At 47.9% G+C, this 18,646-nt stretch overlaps 8 protein-coding genes across 8 annotated transcripts; 3 read left to right on the top strand and 5 right to left on the bottom strand.

Annotated features, from left to right (window-relative positions):
* Positions 1 to 63: 63 nt before the first annotated feature.
* Positions 64 to 1,198, bottom strand: M438DRAFT_377596 (uncharacterized protein; the record flags this gene model as incomplete). The annotated part of the gene is made up of 10 exons (XM_029908748.1): positions 64 to 87; positions 130 to 270; positions 418 to 434; positions 485 to 552; positions 600 to 644; positions 678 to 751; positions 818 to 960; positions 1,030 to 1,072; positions 1,106 to 1,132; positions 1,184 to 1,198. The coding sequence occupies 10 exons, from the start codon at positions 1,196 to 1,198 to the stop codon at positions 64 to 66; spliced, it is 597 nt and encodes a 198-aa protein (XP_029756417.1).
* Positions 1,199 to 2,554: 1,356 nt separating this feature from the next.
* M438DRAFT_326538 (putative sarcosine oxidase) lies at positions 2,555 to 3,968 on the top strand (the record flags this gene model as incomplete). Its single annotated transcript, XM_029903130.1, has 2 exons — positions 2,555 to 2,778; positions 2,829 to 3,968. Exons 1-2 carry the CDS (start codon positions 2,629 to 2,631, stop codon positions 3,966 to 3,968), a joined length of 1,290 nt encoding a protein of 429 aa, XP_029756416.1. The 5' UTR covers positions 2,555 to 2,628.
* A 56-nt stretch (positions 3,969 to 4,024) lies between these two features.
* Positions 4,025 to 5,905, bottom strand: M438DRAFT_112999 (MFS general substrate transporter). The gene is made up of 4 exons (XM_029898715.1): positions 5,672 to 5,905; positions 5,420 to 5,620; positions 5,253 to 5,372; positions 4,025 to 5,204 (listed from the first exon to the last, which is right to left on the bottom strand). Exons 1-4 carry the CDS (start codon positions 5,790 to 5,792, stop codon positions 4,081 to 4,083), a joined length of 1,566 nt encoding a protein of 521 aa, XP_029756415.1. The 5' UTR covers positions 5,793 to 5,905; the 3' UTR covers positions 4,025 to 4,080.
* Positions 5,906 to 6,377: 472 nt separating this feature from the next.
* M438DRAFT_112997 (uncharacterized protein) lies at positions 6,378 to 7,804 on the bottom strand. Its single transcript, XM_029898714.1, has 2 exons — positions 7,356 to 7,804; positions 6,378 to 7,303 (listed from the first exon to the last, which is right to left on the bottom strand). Exons 1-2 carry the CDS (start codon positions 7,711 to 7,713, stop codon positions 6,561 to 6,563), a joined length of 1,101 nt encoding a protein of 366 aa, XP_029756414.1. The 5' UTR covers positions 7,714 to 7,804; the 3' UTR covers positions 6,378 to 6,560.
* A 1,326-nt stretch (positions 7,805 to 9,130) lies between these two features.
* Positions 9,131 to 10,093, top strand: M438DRAFT_282175 (Arabinanase/levansucrase/invertase; the record flags this gene model as incomplete). The annotated part of the gene is made up of 1 exon (XM_029901290.1): positions 9,131 to 10,093. The coding sequence occupies one exon, from the start codon at positions 9,131 to 9,133 to the stop codon at positions 10,091 to 10,093; it is 963 nt and encodes a 320-aa protein (XP_029756413.1).
* Positions 10,094 to 10,590: 497 nt separating this feature from the next.
* Positions 10,591 to 11,090, bottom strand: M438DRAFT_112986 (uncharacterized protein). Its single transcript, XM_029898713.1, has 2 exons — positions 11,065 to 11,090; positions 10,591 to 10,911 (listed from the first exon to the last, which is right to left on the bottom strand). The coding sequence occupies exon 2, from the start codon at positions 10,845 to 10,847 to the stop codon at positions 10,668 to 10,670; it is 180 nt and encodes a 59-aa protein (XP_029756412.1). The 5' UTR covers positions 10,848 to 10,911; positions 11,065 to 11,090; the 3' UTR covers positions 10,591 to 10,667.
* Positions 11,091 to 11,665: 575 nt separating this feature from the next.
* On the top strand, positions 11,666 to 12,449 carry M438DRAFT_281947 (NAD(P)-binding protein; the record flags this gene model as incomplete). Its single annotated transcript, XM_029901274.1, has 2 exons — positions 11,666 to 12,031; positions 12,081 to 12,449. 2 exons carry the CDS (start codon positions 11,666 to 11,668, stop codon positions 12,447 to 12,449), a joined length of 735 nt encoding a protein of 244 aa, XP_029756411.1.
* A 3,258-nt stretch (positions 12,450 to 15,707) lies between these two features.
* Positions 15,708 to 16,914, bottom strand: M438DRAFT_408844 (uncharacterized protein; the record flags this gene model as incomplete). The annotated part of the gene is made up of 5 exons (XM_029909982.1): positions 15,708 to 15,956; positions 16,008 to 16,076; positions 16,638 to 16,662; positions 16,693 to 16,828; positions 16,875 to 16,914. 5 exons carry the CDS (start codon positions 16,912 to 16,914, stop codon positions 15,708 to 15,710), a joined length of 519 nt encoding a protein of 172 aa, XP_029756410.1.
* Between the last annotated feature and the right edge of the window lie 1,732 nt (positions 16,915 to 18,646).

Below are 18,646 nucleotides of genomic sequence, written 5' to 3'. Positions count from 1 at the left end.
TAACTTTTGGTCGGTAGAGGGTCTTCTATGCGGAGGCCGCTAGGCCGAGTTATAACGCCTTACTTAGAAAGTGAAGCTCTTAAAACTCTTGCATCTGGTCGTAGGTCTTGCGCCCTCTTCGACTTAAACTTCTAAGCGAACTAAGATAATGTCTAGATCATTAGTTAATATGTCTTTTATGCTATCATCCTTATCTAAATCTTTAGAGGCTTTACCGGAAATGTGCGTTTTGTGATGGCCGTGGCGACCTATAGATCGAAGGGCAAATGACTAGTAGTCGTCGAGTAGGTTAAGACTTTTTCTGTCGGGTTAAGAGTAATAAGAGCCGAAAAAGGGGATAGACTTAACTAGAGGCTTAAGAGACGGGATAGAGCCGACGATGATCGTAATGCCGGTTTCAATAATTGACTATAGGACGACGTTAGAAACTTTAACTATAGACAGGTTAGTAAGAAGCATGATTTAGACCGGTCGAACTACTAACAAGTAAGGTCCTCGGTCGTAAAGTACGAGTCTAGATACTTAATGCGTACTATTATAGCAGCACTGGCCCTACATGACAGTTAATGAGAGTTCTTAATTACTAAGATAATACTTACAAGAAGCCTAGACTAAGCATAGTAGCCACTATAAACTTAAGTCTCCTTCTTATCTGTAGCTTCTATAATATGACAAACGGTATGACTACGTAAGCAAGATCGGTCGTAATTAAGCATGCCGTAACGAAGTATAAGATGTAAACGATAATTCCCTAGTTAGAATAGGTGCCTGCTAATGGTTCCTATGTCGCTCTAAGTAGTCTACATTGCAGCAAAACTGTCATTATGGCGATAAAACCGTAACTAGCGCTAAGAGCTAAGATAGCGTACAAGGTGTAGAGCAGGCGTCTAGTAACGATAAGTCGGATTAGAGCTACACAGATACTGCTCTTAATAAAGATTAGACTAGCGCAGTAGAGCACTTAGAATGTCATTAGAGCCTAGTCGAGTTAGCTCTATAGCAAAGTCATTGCTTAAGAAAATCATATACGCTTAATCTTCGAGTAATCGTCTCCGGAGAGGTTATAGTTATGCTAGCCTAATCCTGTTTTGCATCTACATAGGACGGTAATAAAAGTCATAATCCCGAAGACCTACACATGCGTTAGTAAGGATTAAACTAGTCTCTTCGAAGATATCTATACCGTTCTAATTAGCATAAGCTAATTATCGGACCTAAAACCTCTAATAGATATTCTTGTAAAACATCGCAGTGTAATTATAATGAAGCACAAGATATAGAAAAACATGGTAACAGCGAAAAGGATAAGGCATTAGCCCTCTAACGTGCTAGAAGCTATAGTTTGCCGTTAGAGATTACAAAAGGAGGAAAGAGTAGAAAAGACGACTACACATTAAGATTAGAAGCCCTACCTTAACTGTGTAGAGAGACCTATTCTTAATGGCGAACAAGTTTAAGGTTTCCCGCCAAGTGTCATGTCCTTTAGATCCTTAAAGCGTCGTAGACCTAACTTGTATATGGCGTACCGGATTAGACATACGAAGCTCTAGCGATTAATGTCATTAGTGTATTTAGTATGTTATCCATCTATAGTTGCAATTTAAGCATGAAAGCTAACAGTTTTTAATAGGCGTCATTACGACAGGACGCCGAATTAATGGAAGCTTCGAACGCTACTAGTCGTCGAGAAAGAAGACTAGTTACCTCTCGCGTAAGATCGGGAGAGTTTCGAGAACAACCTAAGCTTACATGTTAATGTTTCGAGAAGGCGGGTAGGTGCGTTCCACGATTTAGCGCGTTATAGAGAAGGAATAGTTAAAGTCTAGTTAAACGAAGCTCGGGAGGTTTGCCGGTCCTTGCAGCTACGAGGGTTAAACTAGGGGAAACCATAGGGCTTTAAGGCAACCTATTAAGCCGCGTTAGATGCGTTACGCAAGATTAAGCATGAGATGGTGCAGGTTATCTAGAGAAAAGCTTAAGACCTAGACTGCAATGAGATGGGATCCTAGCAAGACCGCAGGAAAATTTCTGATTGCAAAGGTCGAGCAATTCCCGTCACTCGTGGTGTCTAGTTAAAAGCATCACCCGCGTCGCACCTTAATCACTGAACGTCGGAAAGTTACATGCTCGCGACACCTAGGAGACAGCGCCAAACGACAACTCAGTTCCGATGTATTGCAAAGTTGAATCCGCACGAGTACCAGAGACCATTCGGTTGTTCTCTACGAGTGTTGGTGAGGAAGGAGCTCATACTCCTAGCTGGCTTATCGCTCCGGTATCGGAATTCCTGCTCGCCGGCGTCGCGCAATGTGACGAACTTCTTGGACCTTCCTTACTTCATGTTCCAAAGACAGAATATTGCTCGAACGGATCCTCAGGGGACGTTTTGTGACTATTGGCTCTTCGAGCAAAATGTCAATTCTCTCGGGTGATATCAGCAGCCTGTTGAGAGCAACTTTAACATATTGCCATTCTCAGCCGGTTCCTCCACACTTTGAGGAAGGTACAAGCGTCGCGCCGATCCACCTCGGGCAACTAAGCGGCGATGAGGTTTGTATATAGGCAGAACATCTCAACCGACACTGTGAACTCTTGACTCCATTCTAGACACATTTTCGCACATTCACAATGACACAAAAAGACCAGAAGATCTTGATCATCGGTACAGGCACTTTCGGAGCCAGTACTGCATATCACTTGGCAAAGAGAGGTTACACAAACATCACTTGCATCGACAAGTGGCCATATCCCAGTCTCGACTCTGCAGGCTACGACATTGTAAGCCTATTCGTGCTCTCCCATTTGGATAGATGCTCATTTTGAAGTAGAACAAAATCATCAGAACAGAATACGATGAACCTCTCTACGCAGAAATGGCCCTCGAAGCCATCCAAGCCTGGCGAACCCCAATGTACACCGACATATTCCACGAGACCGGCTGGATTTTAACCACCCTCGGCGACCCAAAAGCAACCGACCACCTCAAAAAGTCATACGAAAATCTCAAAAACAAAGGTCAAGCTCACAATATCGATTTCGTTAGTGGCAAAGACGAAATTGTCAGATATGTGCCACAGCTGAAGAACGCCCGCAATATCGATAATTGGAAGGGATTGTGGAATGAACAGGCTGGATGGGCGCATGCGGCGAATGCGATCAAGAAGGTTGCGGATGAGGCGGCGAAGATGGGTGTGAGGTTCATCTCTGGTCCGAGTGGTGAGATGGTCGGACTGGAGACTGAAGGCGATAAAGTCACTGGTATCAGGGTCAAGTCCGGTGAAATTCACCACGCGGACAAATACATTCTCTCCACTGGCGCCGCATCACCCGCCCTCCTCCCGGAACTCCACACCGAACTATGGTCGAAATGCTGGACTTATGGACTACTGGAATTGACAGAAGAAGAAGCCTCACAATTCAGAAACATGCCGGTCGTCTTGAACCACGAACTTGGTTTCTTCTTCGAACCCAGTCGCGAAGGCAGACTGATAAAAATCTGCAACGAGTTCCCCGGCTATCAATGGCGAAAAGGCGAATTTACCGATGCGAACGGCAAAACACACAAATATTCAGTACCGCGATACGCCAGCGAGTACCCCGGAGATGGGATTCCAGAGGAAGCCATGAACGCCATCAAGCACTTCATCTCAACAGTCATTCCGCAATTTGAGGGCAGAGAGATCAAAGGTGCGAAAGTGTGTTGGTGTACTGATTCGCCTGATGCGCATTATTTGATTGCCAATCATCCCAAGTATCCTGGAGGTGAGCTGTTGCTTGCGACGGGAGACAGTGGACATGCGTTCAAGATGCTACCGATCATTGGCAAGTACATCAGTAATGCTGTGGAGGGGGACTTCAAGCCAGAGTGGCGATATGGTAACCGCAAGCATTTGGACAGCGGCAGACCAGGAGACGAGGTGAAAGATCTCAAAGACGTCGGTATTGGTGGTCCTCAAGCAAGACTGTAGATTGTTGCTCAGCTCATTTAACAAGCCACGCATCAAACATTTTCCAACTGTCAACTAAACGACTCTACCCAACTCACATGAACACTCCTGCTCAAACTCTCCACCTGTACATCTACAAAGTGTACCGGAAATAAGGGTTCTCAAAATCCGTCTTGTCCTCCTCCCCCATCTTCTTCGCCCTCAAAGTTCTCTCCTCCTCGGTCAACCCATCGTTAGCAATAGCTTTATCCAACCGCCTATTTCTCAACACCAAAACAATCCTCCAGCAAACCAAGACCGCAAATTCAAGGCCGAAACAGATAGCGCAACCAATAACCCCAGGAATATAATATGGCGCATCTTTAGCCTTGAAGATCTGAGAGCCAGCCATATTGCCAACGCAATAACCTACAAAGGTGAAAGAAGAAGTGAACGTTCGCTTTGTGCGGCCGGCTGTGTTGGAGGGGATCAAGGACCAGGCGAGGAAGAGGGAGATGACGTATGGAACTGTCATGAAGTACATGCCCCATTTCGTCCACTTCATAGAAGGATTATTGGGGATGAACGCCATACCGAGGAACCCGACGAAAGGTGGGATGGTAGAGCCGATCATGAAAAACAGACGCAAGCCAGTTTTTCTGCTTGTGATGAGACCGACAGCGACAAAATAGAGGACGGAAAAGGCGCTGCGTGGGATATCGAGGAGGATGACTTGAAGATTGGTGAAGCCGAAGGAGGTGTTGATGATGTGGGCAAAAGTCGTAAGACCGCCGTTGGGGAGGGAGGAGAGGAAGGCATTGATGCCGGCGAACCAGAAGCAGGGGTCGATAAGGCATTCTCTGACTTGCTTCCATTGCCACTTCTTGACACCAGTACGGTCGTGTCCAGTATTGTTGCCAACGATGCGTGCATTGGCCATGCGCTTCTCCTCGGGCGATAGCCATTTGACCTCTGATGGCGTGCCAAGAAGGAACAAACATGCGACACCGACGAGGATGGTCATGGTACCGAGGAAGTAGCTCATCCATCTCCAAGGCTCCGAGTCTGGATTCTTTGCGCCACGCTTACCAATACCGTACAGTGCCAGACTCGAGATGATGCCGAAGCCGGCATTAGCGGATTGGAAGACAAGTGATCTTGAAGCGTGCTCTCTGGTCTTGTACCAGCTGCCGACCACCAAGATGAATCCCGGAGAGATACAGCACTCAAAGAGACCCTGAAGTGCACGGAGGACAACCAGATGTGTGAAGTTCTGAGCTGGACGTTGTTAGTAAAAAGCGATCGGAAGATGAAGATATTACTTACCAAACCCGATGCAAAGCACAACAACTCCCCAACAGATCATATAACAAGACAGAATCTTTCCCATCTTGTAGCGTTGCAGAACGATGTTGCTAGGGAACTCGAAGATCATGTAAACGAGATCTGCAGATTGTCAGATGTGCTCCTTCATAAGCTCAAACTGAACATACAAAAGACTGTGGTCAGCCAGCTGTACTGTTGACCATGGAGGCCAGTGTCTTCGCGTAGACCAAAGGTTGCCTGTGTGCCCAGAGCTGTTTTGTCGGTTTGTTGGATACCATAGCATAGCCACATGAGCGGAAGCAAGTATCGGTCGATCTTCCTTCGGAGCTGTTTATACTGCTCCTCAGTATACTCGCCCTCGGCAGCGACTGTCTACGTCAGTTATATACTCATCAGGCAGTGCCAGCGAGATTACCCACCAATGTCTTGCTCACTAATCTCTGAGACTTCGCCGACTTCGATGGAGTTCTGTTTCTCCATTGTCGCCATCTCCACGGCCGGAGACTTCTTGTCTTCGGCTTGGACTTGGTCTGTCGACATATCGATGTTGGTGAATGAGTTTACGAGATTCAGGATGGAGTCTTCGTCTGATGGAACATGTGGTGAGTTGGTGATCTATATGTAGTGGCCAAGACTGGTATCACGTCCATCTGTATCGGACGTTGCAATGAATGCGATAGATTGCTTTGGCCGAGACTCGAAAGGCATCGCAGTATGATAGGCCTATCATCGCGTTTCTTTGCCCGCTGCAGGTGATTTGAAGAGCATGTGCAATGTAGCGTGCCCAAATCACCATCAACCCTTCGGATCTGAGGTCTTATCGAAGACCGATAGGCAGACGAACATGCGACATCATGTTCTGCATATACCAAGACCCAAGCATGTAAGATATGGCATATTTCGCAGGCATGCCCTTATCTTATGCCACATCCTGGCCCTTTGAGTGGAACGTTACAGCTCTATCGTATATAGCGATTGGGTGCCTCTCTCTTGGCAGTCTTGGTATGACTGGGGTGCAGTAGGGTCGCTGAACTCCAGATAGCGCCTGCCGATAAGCAATGCCCGTCAATGTACACATTGTTTGTTGCATCTTCTGATTTCGTATGGCGACCACAACAGAATATTCCGCATTCGTCAGGGCTCGTCTTTCTCAGTTTTGACTTGCCTCAACAGCTGCTCTGCGTCTGCAAGCAACTTTGACAACCGGTCGGTGGGAGGTCGCCTTGACCGAAGTATGATACACATTCGAATGACCAGCTGATACAAGCTGAGAGATCCCATCATTTCCTTAAAATCGTGCGATTCGAGTCAGAACGGATCGTGGGTATCGTAAACTTCGTTTACATCTCGAGGAGTGGCAGCGGTCGCAGCGTCTGAACGGGCGGGACTGCTGGTCGAGAAGATGTCATGATCTTTGAGCCGCTGTGTCAATATGACTGTCCTTGGTATCGGAGAAGCGGGATCTAGACGGCCCTCCGCAGTCTTTTTGATTCTCGACACAATATCAGTCATCTCTACATCCTGGAGAGCAAGAGCGTACGAGTCTTCAAATATCGGAGTGCAGCCGAACTTGGAGGCCACCACGATGTCTAGCGCAGAGATTGCTTTTGTGACACGTTCACCGACAGCAGAAGCTTTCGCGATGGAATCCAAGCCACCGCGTGTATTGACCATCTGTCGCAGACCTGGTTGATGAATTGTTGCTGCAATTCGGTGATTCCCAGCCATACTCTCGCAGAATGAGATGAAGGTTACCGCGATCAAAGTGCCGTCGCTGCATGCGCGAGCCGGATTCGCGAGAGACTTATTCAGGTACTCGACACACTTGGATGAAAGCCATCGGAAGAAGAAAGAGTTGCTCTGAGGACTGAACTCATGCGTCTCGGGGAGATGAACGCATGACATAGCTAGAGCGGCGAAGAACAAGGCTGGATCATTCGTCTGCACAGACAAAGCCATGGGCCATTCAATGTCTTCCAGTGCTTCCTGCCGAGTTTTGCCTTCCGGCTCGAAGCTCTCTTCAACGATAGCTGGAGCTATGGCATACTTGACTAAAATTCGGTCAGATACAGCGAAATGACAGCCAGGCTTAAGAGCACTCACAATAGCTTGTGATGATTCCATATGGAGGCTTCCAAGGTACTGGGAGGGTTGAAAACGGGTCGCGCTGTGATCCGATAGACAATCGAAGTGGCGCGTCAGCGAGAAGGTAAGCATTCAATAGAGGAGCTCTAAGTTGTCTTTCGCCAGTCGATGTTATTCGATATAATTTTGATTCGCGATTGACCTCAGTCTCCTCATCATCCACAATACGTGTGCTTGGCTCTCCGCGGGATCCGGTTGGGCCTTGATTAGGGAACTCTTGAATCCATCTGATGGCCACACGTTGCTGTTGGTTCGCAGGCTTCTTGCGAACACCTCCAGGATTGTAGAAGACTGGAGGTGGAACTGATCGATTCATGGTACGGTACCCAGAGCGTGTGCGATATTAATGCGGGGATGTGGTTAGGTGGAGATCAGACCTGTCCTTCCATGTTCAACTGATGATCTGCTGTCCAGTCACTGCTCGTGTAGTACTCGTGTTGATGCCCTAGGGTTAATTTCGCGAAGGAGTCAGGATAGTAAGCAAGAGAAAGGGCGGTCATGACCGTGTTCCGCCACAAGTTTCTTGCTGGTCGGCAGATGGATTTGATTCAACGAACGCGAGCTGTGGGGTCCAGACTCGATTTGGCTAACGACAAATACAGTTTGATCTTGGCAGTCCTTCGGTGCATTTTGGAGCGAACTTATGATAGGAAGTAATGACTCCCTGGTTATGCTTGTCCGATCTACACACGAAGAGAAGTAATACTTCAGCCTTCATCTCGCACGACAGGAACCATGATCAAATGCTGAAGCTTGAGGAGTTGTTGAGTGCTCTCGGCCGGTCGGGCTTGCCGAGGAAAGTCTCACCACGACTTTTGTCCACGGGCCCAAGTACTTTGTCACACTGTCACGCGTTCTGCCATGCAGGTGTCAACGTCTCGAAGACATGGCGCGAACTTTCGTGCAGCTCCTCTTCTGACACGGCACGATTTCAATAATCGCATGCAGGCGCACCAGTTGTGGATTCGTGATAGGTAATGTTGATCTGACTGCGAATCCTGAGGCTATCAATCGCCTGCTGGCAGTGGTCAGATTGATGTCGCGGTCTTTCTTTCGCTTCTGTCAGGATGCCAGAAATAGAGCGCTTTTTCACGGCCCGCGACGTTATACTCGCCTGTACTCTCGAATACGAACTTTGGCTTTCTTCTTCGGAGCCTCGATTCTTTTCTGGACCCCACGTGCCTACGCCAAATACTTCGAACGTGCAAAGACATGTTCTTGAAAAAGAACTATTTTCGGTTCGAACTGCCACAAGACTGAACTCAGTTGAAGAAAATGCAGTGGCTTAAGCCCTTATGACGGCCCATTCTGTCTATTGGGATAAGTGGTATGCGGACAAGACCGAGCACCGCGCTCTGCTGCGCTTTGGGTCCACTGAGTACTCCGCTAGAGGCACGTTGATGCCTCTAGGTAAGGTTTCTGCGGGTCCCAGATCTGCTACTCAGAATAGCCACAAGATGGATCTGAGTCTTGGGATCCATCAAGAATGCAGTCCCCTCGGCCGAGGTCTCCAGATTTAAGACGCTGCTTCGCTCTTGGTGTAGGTATCAGATCACCTTCATCATTCCCAATATCTCCTTTACAACGGGTACTGTTACACCCTTACCACACCTATCTGACCATCAATTTCTTTCACGCCTCAACCTTACTCATTCGAAACACATATCAACATGATCGGATCTCGTATCACACCGGTGCTGCTTAGCCTTCTACCGTTCACCCTTGCGGCTCCTATGCGAACAACTGGCAACACTCATCCTACACAAGTCATCTCTGTCGACTTTGCGGATCCTGATCTTTTGCAAGATGGCAACCAATGGTGGGCTTTCGCGAGCAACAATCACAAGACTATCGCTGCCGTGGGTGGTAGTCTCATCAACGTTCAGATTGCTCGCTCTCCGGACTTTAACTCATGGACCGTGACCGGCAGCGATGCTTTGCCAACGGTCGGTGCTTGGGCCGACCCTAAGGCTGGCAATCAAGGTGCAGCCGTTTGGGCACCGAGCGTCAGCAAGAACAAGAAAGGGCAGTATGTTCTAACTTACTCCGCTGCTGTCAAGGGTAGCCCTGGCAAGCACTGCGTAGGTGCTGCTGTAGCTTCTCAGCCTCAGGGTCCTTACACCCCACAAGCTACACCTCTTGTATGCCCCCTTGACCAGGGCGGCGCTATTGATTCCGGTGCATTCAAGGATGCCGACGGAACACAATACGTTGTATACAAGATTGATGGCAACTCTATGGGCCACGGCGGCGTTTGCGGCAACACCAATGCTCCCATGGTCAACACGCCTATCATGATCCAACGTGTGGCAGATGATGGTTTCACTCCCGTCGGCAGCCCAGTCAAGCTCTTGGACCGCAGTGACCTTGACGGTCCTCTGATCGAAGCTCCTTCGCTTACGCGTACCTCTAATGGCAAATATGTGCTCTTTTTCAGCAGTAACTGCTTTGCGACCTCCAACTACGATGTCACCTACGCATTCGCCGATAACATCATGGGCCCGTATGTCAAGCGTGGCCCCATGATGGTCACTGGCACCAACAACCTCTACGCTCCTGGCGGTCAAGCCATAGCCGCCGACGGCAAGCACATGATGTTCCATGCTGGCGATGTTGGCTCTGCAAACATGGGCTGGAGAGGCGCATACACTCAAATCATCAACATTGACACCGGAAGTCAAGTTGTCTCGTCGTAGTAGACTGGTGGAACATTAATGTCTCTCTTTTGTTTTGCATGATCCTTCTTGTTCTAAAGCGAGGCGTTAAAGCGGTTGGGACTTTTATGTAGCGATCATCTGTCCATAAAATATAACGATTCCTATTTCAACGTCGTCTGTCTGATAAGCTTTTGTGAAGACCTGGAGAACCCGTGGGGTTTGTTTCAACATCTGCATTGTTGCATCAGAGGCGGCATAATCAGTCAAATATTGGGAGGAAGCATTGGATGCCAACTTGGCACCACGATCATACCGGGGTGAGGATGGACAAACAAGGAAGCGGCTGAATCAAGCCAATCACAAGCGCCAGTCCCGCCTTCAACCTCCATATCAAGAGTGACATCCTGCAAGTCACCGGGATCTTCAACCATTGTCCGAAACATATATCCCAGCGATGCGCATCTTGATACTTGAGCTTTTTCGCTTCAACTTCCACACACTCGCTACAATCTGTAAAGAAAAAACCAAAATGATAACGACGAGCACTCTTGTTGTTTTGCTCTTGGCTTTGTGGTCAGGGTTGGCTCTGGCGCAAACAGGACCTCAAAACGCGTCAATCCCAAATTGCGTACGAGCATGCGACACACAAGCGATAAAGGCATCCAACTGTACATCGGAAGACCAGTACTGTCATTGCATAAGATACACCACCATTCTCGACAGCATCGTACCTTGCGTGCAACATAATTCGACCTGTTCGAACGCGACTGCAGACTTGCTGAGTATGCGTCATCGCAGCTTTGATGATACCGATCCTTGCTGATTATTCTAGCTTTCGAGACATTGTTCGACGACGTCTGCCAGAAGTTCAACTTGTCTGTTCCGACGAATGTGACAGGAAACTCGACTTTTCTCCCAAAGCCTTCGCCGTCGCCTTACACGAGTCAAGCTTCGACAGACACGGCTTGGCCGCTCGAGACAACCTTTTCCATATACGCTTTTGTGCTTACCGCTCTTTACTTTGGTTTGTTCCTGTAGAGGCTGGAGGAGTTAAATGATAATGTATAATCTCCTTTATCCTGCATGTAAATGAGTTTCGAATAGTGGCACTGCGACAACAGAAACGCCAATGTTAGACATCAATGTCCAACATTGGCGTTGCCTGTGATTTATGGGGTCGAGACCGTGCCCGAAGCTTGCGACAACAGTCATCGTCCACATTGCCGATGTCCGCCCGGTGCTGTTGACCCCACCAAGCAGGGCTCCTTCCCTCTTCCACCCCTCTGTTTCTCACAAGGATTCAAGATTGATTGAGGAAATGCTACAACATTATTGGATGATTACATGATTAACCATGGTTGACTCATACTTATATGGCGTTAGAAAACAACGACGTTCGGAAAGCCGTCCGGTATCTCCTTCTCTTCGTTAATATGCGACAAGAGTCACAAGTATAGACTGGCCATGGACAAGTATAAGAGGTCGCACAGAAGGTGTACTTCCAATCCACCTTCTCTCGTTATTCCACTCGCATCTCATCATCTTCCACTTCATCACTTCATCACTTCACAAAACCTCATTCCTAAACATTCTTCGTACTCCAACACATCCATGGCTCAACCAGTCAGAGAAATCGCTCTAATTACCGGCGGCTCTCAAGGCATCGGCGCAGCAACTGCTCGTGTGCTAGTCGACAAAGGCTTCTTCGTCGTCATCAACTATTCGAACAACGTGCAGGCAGCTAAAAAGGTCATCGAGGACCTTGGGCGCGAAAATGCCACGAGCATCATGGCAGACGCCAGTCGTGTTGATGAGATCGAAAACATGGTCAATACCGTTGTGTCTATGTTCGGCAGGATAGATGCGCTCATCGCAAATGCTGCGAAGCTAGGATTGCAGGACATCTCCGAAACCACCGAGGAAGGCTTTGATGCTCTCTTCGCTATAAACGTCAAAGGGCCTTACTTCCTCGCTCAGGTAACACTATGATGCTTTGAGTGCGAAGCCACTTGCTGACAACATACAGAAAGCCGCTCCGCATATGCCACCAGGCTCACATATCGTGCTCCTCTCAACAACTCAATGCCACGCCAGCACCGTCACATCCAACTACCTCTTATACACCATGACTAAAGGCGCTATCGAACAAATGGCTCGCGTTCTCGCCAAAGGACTTGGTCCGAAGGGTATTTTCGTCAACGCAGTGGCTCCGGGACCGACCTCTACGGAGTTGTTCTTGAACGGTAAGTCAAAGCAGCTGCTCGACACTCTTGCTAGCCTCAGCCCGCATAATCGTTTTGGGCAGCCGAGGGATGTTGCAGAGGCAATAGGGTTCTTGACGCAGAATCAATGGGTATCTGGCCAGGTTGTGAAGGTCAATGGCGGTATGGCCTGAGTATGAATAGGCCTAGTAAGGGCGGTATATCGAGACAATTTCCTATGAGGTAAACGATCCCTCGTGAAAGCTTTCATAGCCTTCGATATATCATTATCCTTCATCATTTTCTACCACTTCTTTACTTGACGACTGGCAGTAAGAACTCACGCATAGGTAGGAGAGCATTCGCTCTGAAAATCCTGCCGAGCACCTGGGCATCTCTAAGATCATCCACGAATCACAGGAAGCCACTCTGCTGACAAGTCATGTTGCTCATGGAGCTTTCTCCAATCACAACATCGATTTGTACTGTAAGCGCCATGCAGACCCCGCTCCATGATAAAGTGCACCGCCCCCTTTCCTTCTCAAGATGAACTTGTCCCCTTTGAGCCTGCTTCTTTCCATTTCTGGCTTCTCTCCCGTCACGATCTTCTCTAAACAGCAACTAAATCTATCGTTTCTTCCCCAATTTGGCGATTTTTTCATCATGGCTTTCGAGATGGGCTTCGATCCTTTCAACTTCGCCATAGCAATCTTGACTTTGCTTGTTACAGCTGTACGGCTATACCACACAAGTCACTCACTTGTCTTCTCGCAACATCGCGGTTCGACCTTGGCTTCAACCGGTCTTCGCTCACTACCGTCTCCTGTCACAGCCCGAAAACGCCGGATTAAACAATACAGAAGGCTTTTACACTTACTTGAAGATCGAAGGCTACAAGAGTGATACCCAGCATACAGTAAAATGTTAGGGTCCATCGATCCTTAGGAGCAGCCCTATGATCGATCAGCTTCTTGCTCCAGAAGCGATGGGCTATCATAGAACGAAAGACCTTGTCAAAAGTGACGCACTGCGCGATCTTTGCGACCGATCAGCTACGTGTTCTTGCCGCTGCAAAGACGAACTCGTTGTTTCTTGAAAGATTGCTCCAAGCATGTCTTCGAGGAAAACAAAAACAATGGGTCAATTCAACGTGAAGCTTCAAGTGCGTCTTCCAAGCCTCTTTCTTGACTGCCCATGCTAACTTAAGTACGGGATAGTGCAGTTGCCGCTATTAGCAGGTGTAATTCTACATTGAATAGATTGTCGAGAGTAGTGAAGAAGTCGTGTTGTTAGTGCAAGATGTTGAGAAGCACTTGTGGTATCAACCAGAAATCCGCGAGAATAGATACTTCCTTCGACATCCTTCTTTCACAGCTATTGATGTTTGTAGGCATCCACTAGTTCACACTCGCAAAGCGTAACGTCGTTGTCTACCGTCACCAGCGATACGTGAACATTCTCGCCGACAGCGTTGTGCCATGGCGAGTTGGGGTTCGACCTGGTCACTCGACTGGCTCTCTTGGCTGCAGATGGAAATCCATGTTGAGACGCGGTACTGCGCCACGCCTCTGGTCGGGTTCACAGGATGGCGTGGCCTATTTTACTCCCGATTGGCGCATTGCCAACGATGGCTTTTTTACTGCTTCTTGATTGACTGGGCTCGCGGCTTTACACTTCCAAGAGGGAGGGGGCCAGCGGTGATGGTGAGATGCACCAAAGGTCGTTTGCACTACCACCTACGTAGGGCGAAGTGAAGTTTCCACTGGGCCCAGATTGACGTTTAGATATTTTGCAGAGCAGCACCGCCAAACGTCGAAACATTTCCACCGAGATTCCAAGACGGTTCTCACATTTTCAACCCTCTCTTTCGCTACATTTTCTGACCATCCTATATCGTCTCAACAACAAACACAAACCGTTGCAAGAAGATCATCTCATCAATCGCGCTCCCTCACAGTGCTGCCATGGATATCCAGATCGATCCCCTCGGGAGTTCCATCGCATTCTTGGCCCTCGCTCTCACTGTCGTGCAATTCTTTTGGAACACTACTCGAGCTCGAAACCAGGTTTTTTAATCCAGATATTGTACTCAAGACATCTCTGATAACATTCTCACAGAATGGCAACGGAGTATAGACTCCCGCTTCTGCTGATCTTCAGGCTTCGCTTGTATGTTACATCAGGCCATGCCCGTTACGGCTCCCATGCGTTCGTTTATCTGTTGGTGTGGTTTTGTCAGAAGGGCTGGGATGGGTGCAAGCATTGTGAAGTTCTCAAACATGTTCAGACACCCATGCGAAAGATGGACTTTGGCATTACCGTCACAACAGATTCCGGTGGCCGCCCGAAGCCTTGTCGCTACTTCACGCTAATGCAACGGACCTTGTTGACGGGCTTCCTTTCTTGTACCCCTCACGTTCTTGCGCCCTCACTTTTTGGTTACTTCTATGCAGCTTCCAGAATCTTACCAATTTTGTTCAAGAATAACAATAGTGACTTCAAAATCATGAGCACAAAATGTCGAGTCCCAAGTCATCAAGACATGCAACGAAACATAATCCGCTTACTTCTCGGTTCCAATCAGACTTCTCTACGGATTCTAAAAAACCCCAGACTCTCTGAATTCTGTGATACATTGAGTCGTACCAAGGCTGGTGAGTCGAGCATAGACAGTGTCGTTCGATCTTTGAGGATTAGAATGTGGATATGAGAATAGACGTTTCTGAGCAAGATAATCAGACAAAGACCTCGATGAACATGGTTCCCGAGGTCATCATATGGACAATAATATGATTGCTGTGCTCGGTATTGGTGGTAGCAGTGTCGATGGAGGAGAAGTTGTTGTCTTGACTCTTGAGCTGAGACCAAGCTTTGGGAAAGCGCGCTCGCGGCACGAACCGGAAGTTTGCTCGCACAGCGACTTCCCTCGTTCGTTCCTTTTGATCTCGATGTTTTCACCTTTCGATATGAACACCCATTCGAAAGGCACGGTTTCACTCTCTATGTCTATTTGACACTATGATCGTAGATTGCTCGATACATGTAGGTAAGCCAAGCGGGTGGTAGATTTGTGCAAGTCCCGCGACCAGACACGCTGGACAACTAGGCAACATCTTTTCTCGTCATCCATACTACCTGCAATCATGGAGAATGGTTCAAGAAAAAGGAGATTGCTTGTCGCGGCCAGTCCTCCAGACTGCCTTGTCCGACCTTGACTCGCAGTGCTGTGTCTGCAGGAAGTTTGCGCGGTTTGCCAAGGCTCAGCGTTGCTCACCAGACAGCCATCGAGGGTTGACACCGACTAACGCTCAAAAAATACGGGACGGTAATGCACGCTCAACTCAGCCTTGTCATATTTGTGTGAATCGGTCCCATCTTCGACATAGTTGTAAGTCAACGTCTTGCTACAAAGTCTGGACCATTTTCACATTTTCATTCCGTTCGTTTCCTCTTCACCATCTCTTCTTGTTCAACTCGCGATCTTCGAACCTTTCGTTTGCCAAAACAAAAGACTTGTGCCGGAAGATCAAATGGACATTCAATTCGACCCTTTCAGCTTCGGGGTTGCGACCTTTGCCCTCTGCGTCGCGATGGTTCAACTTTACTGGAATCGACCACAACACCGAGCTCAGGTACGCCACTGGCTTGCATATGTTGAATCGCAGAATATTCATGAACTCCAAGCAGATCGTGGAAGAGCTCTATATGTTTCATGGTCAAGCATAGAGATATATCTTACGAACGACGATCACCTTGAATACGCCAAGAGTCGCCAACGTCCATCCATGTCCGACACTTGTCTTGATTCGGCTACGATGCGCCTAGAGGATTGTTGCTACATCATCATGCATGTTTTCTAGAACATCGATTGTGTTGTGGGATATCTCTTCTGTTTCATTCGTTTTTCGTGTTCACTTCCTTCTCTTCTGTTCGATGTTCTCTTTTACTTCGCGCATCTTAAGATTTTAGATTGCTTCAAGCTGGCTCATACGAATGAAAACATATTTGTATTCATCAGCTGTTGCTCATCAGACGACCATGCTATACCGCCTTTTGGAGAAAAATGCTGGTGAGGTCCGTGTAGTCTTGTCCTCTGACACTACTATCATGAAATTCTCACGCTTTCCCTTGAGCCCAACACGTAGAATGTTCAAGTACTGCGTCGCCATGGACAAAAACGTGTTGCATTCGCTGTTCGAGCGGAGGTGTCCGCAATGTGAATACTCTACTCTGGGTTGTATGCAAGCCAAGACAAGGCAAACTTGTACTGACTGGTCACACGGTGAAGCATTTGCTTGTCGCGTCTATCGGATACTAACATCAATCTCGTCTGCATTATACTCTTCCAGCTTCTGACAGTCTCCGACCAAATCATCGCTTACCAAAGTCAGTCTCTGCACACAATCACTGTATCGACGTTAGATATACCTGCCCTACTTTATCCGTTTGAGTTCCTTCTCCATACCGACGCCTCGACCTTGATTCTTTTCCGAGATTTCAACACAACTGAAGTTTGCAATGATGCAGATCCAGTTTGACCCTGCCAGTTTCTCCATCGCAACATTGGCTCTTGCTATGGCAGCTGTTCAGCTTTACTGCAACAATTCCCGGCGTCGTACTGGGTATGAACTCAGTGTACTCGGTTCCCGTTTGGTACATTTCGACAGGAGTTTGAAGCGACTGGGACATCTTTATAGCTTCACACTTTTGGCCGCTAATGTGGAAGCTGTTGGGGGTTGGTTTGGAGTCTGATCTAAAGCCAAAGACTGTAGAAGAGGAAAGGTTTCAACCAATTGAATTCGATCTACTGTATTGTTGTCGGTCCAGTGTAAGGGGCCAAGTTTCGAAGCGTAAGAAAGGATGTTTGCAGAAGGGTAGGGAGCAGATACCAGACAAGGCAAGCAATTATTTTGACACCCCCACGGCATGTGGGGCAGAGACATTTACCAAGTTCATGGGTCAGCTTCCAGACATTCTCGGCGCTTAGATCACGAGCATCAGGAATTTTTTGATGCATAAATCGTTGTTCCCAATATGAGATCAGATGCAAAACCAGAACTCCCGCCATACGTCACTCTCCCTGATTCTAATCATGATCATGTCGCATCGGACTCCCATTCTCTTAGGTACATGCCACTGCAAAAATTCTGAATGAACCAACATCAGCATATTATACAGCCAGAGACTTGAAGAGTACCCAGAATATCTACCTCAAGGTTCATGGCGCACTATCCTGTTCTCAGGTAATCTTGATCCATACGAGCACCACATTTTCTTCGTCCTAGGCAACCACTAAGTTGGAACCCTTGACAGTTCGATCAGGGGTTCAGGATTGGTATGCTTACTCGATGCTGAGGCCGCGCCCATGTTCGAAACAACTGAATGGAGGCGACGACGACTGCAACGATTGCGACAATGGTTTGAATAGTGTCGAGAACAAGTCCAGGGTCCATGTTCGAAAGACTGGTATAGGGTGCACTCGGCTAATGTTGCTTGAGTAATGCAATACAAGAAGCACAGATCTCCGAGGGTTAACTTTGATGGGGAGTTCGATGTTCAGAGAAGTCTGAGAAGATGTTATATGAAGAAATAGGTATGGCACAAAAGACAGGTTGCTGCTGTTATCGCTGTCATTTAGAGAGAGAAAGTGCTTGCCTTTTGTCTTTCGCGACTCTTAGGTCACTTCCAGGCGCAGAGTACCTTCTTGCTTCTCGCCTAGTCGGCCCCAGCGAGATTGGAATTGACGTGCACACATTACTTTATTTTCTCTCGAGCGGGAACTGACGCAGCCGGCACAGCCATGCGCCTGGGCAATTGCTATTTGGCGCTGGTTCAAGTCCGATTTGATGCGCGCAGCAAGGGCGGCTGATCCTGCAGCTTAGATTAATTGACCAGCCCGACAACGGCACCAATAGTCGACTCCCAACAGCGGCAAAATCTCGAACCTCTCCGCAGACGTTCAGATTTGCCACAAATAACGGGCATATACGTGTCTGGAAGTGCATCACCGCGCGGTATGTCTATCGTTCGATATACTGTGACGAAACTGTTGCTTCTACGGTCATAGTAGTAAGACTCACTCCTTACAGCAGAGCAGCAGAATTGTAAGCATCGTTTGCTGCGCTTCTTCCTCATATGTCTCTCCGACATGACTTGCCGTGTGCGTGCAACATTGTTAGAGCCATCTACAGTGAATATCGGTGGATGTTTCATTGCTAGGACTTTGATAGTCAGCTTTAAGTCGTATCTGACTGGCAAATCTGTGTGCTTCCATGCATAACCACAGTTCTGAACAAATTGAATTTCACATCCATACCCTCATCATGTTGTGGTTTCATCACTCGTCGCCACTCACTGAACGGATGGATTAGTCCTATCAAAACAAAGATGC

Source organism: Aureobasidium pullulans, assembly GCF_000721785.1.
Source record: "Aureobasidium pullulans EXF-150 unplaced genomic scaffold scaffold_26, whole genome shotgun sequence".
Classification (NCBI taxonomy): domain Eukaryota; kingdom Fungi; phylum Ascomycota; class Dothideomycetes; order Dothideales; family Saccotheciaceae; genus Aureobasidium; species Aureobasidium pullulans.
The sequence above is the reverse complement of the archived record's forward strand: the minus strand, read 5'-3'. Positions and strand labels throughout refer to the sequence as shown.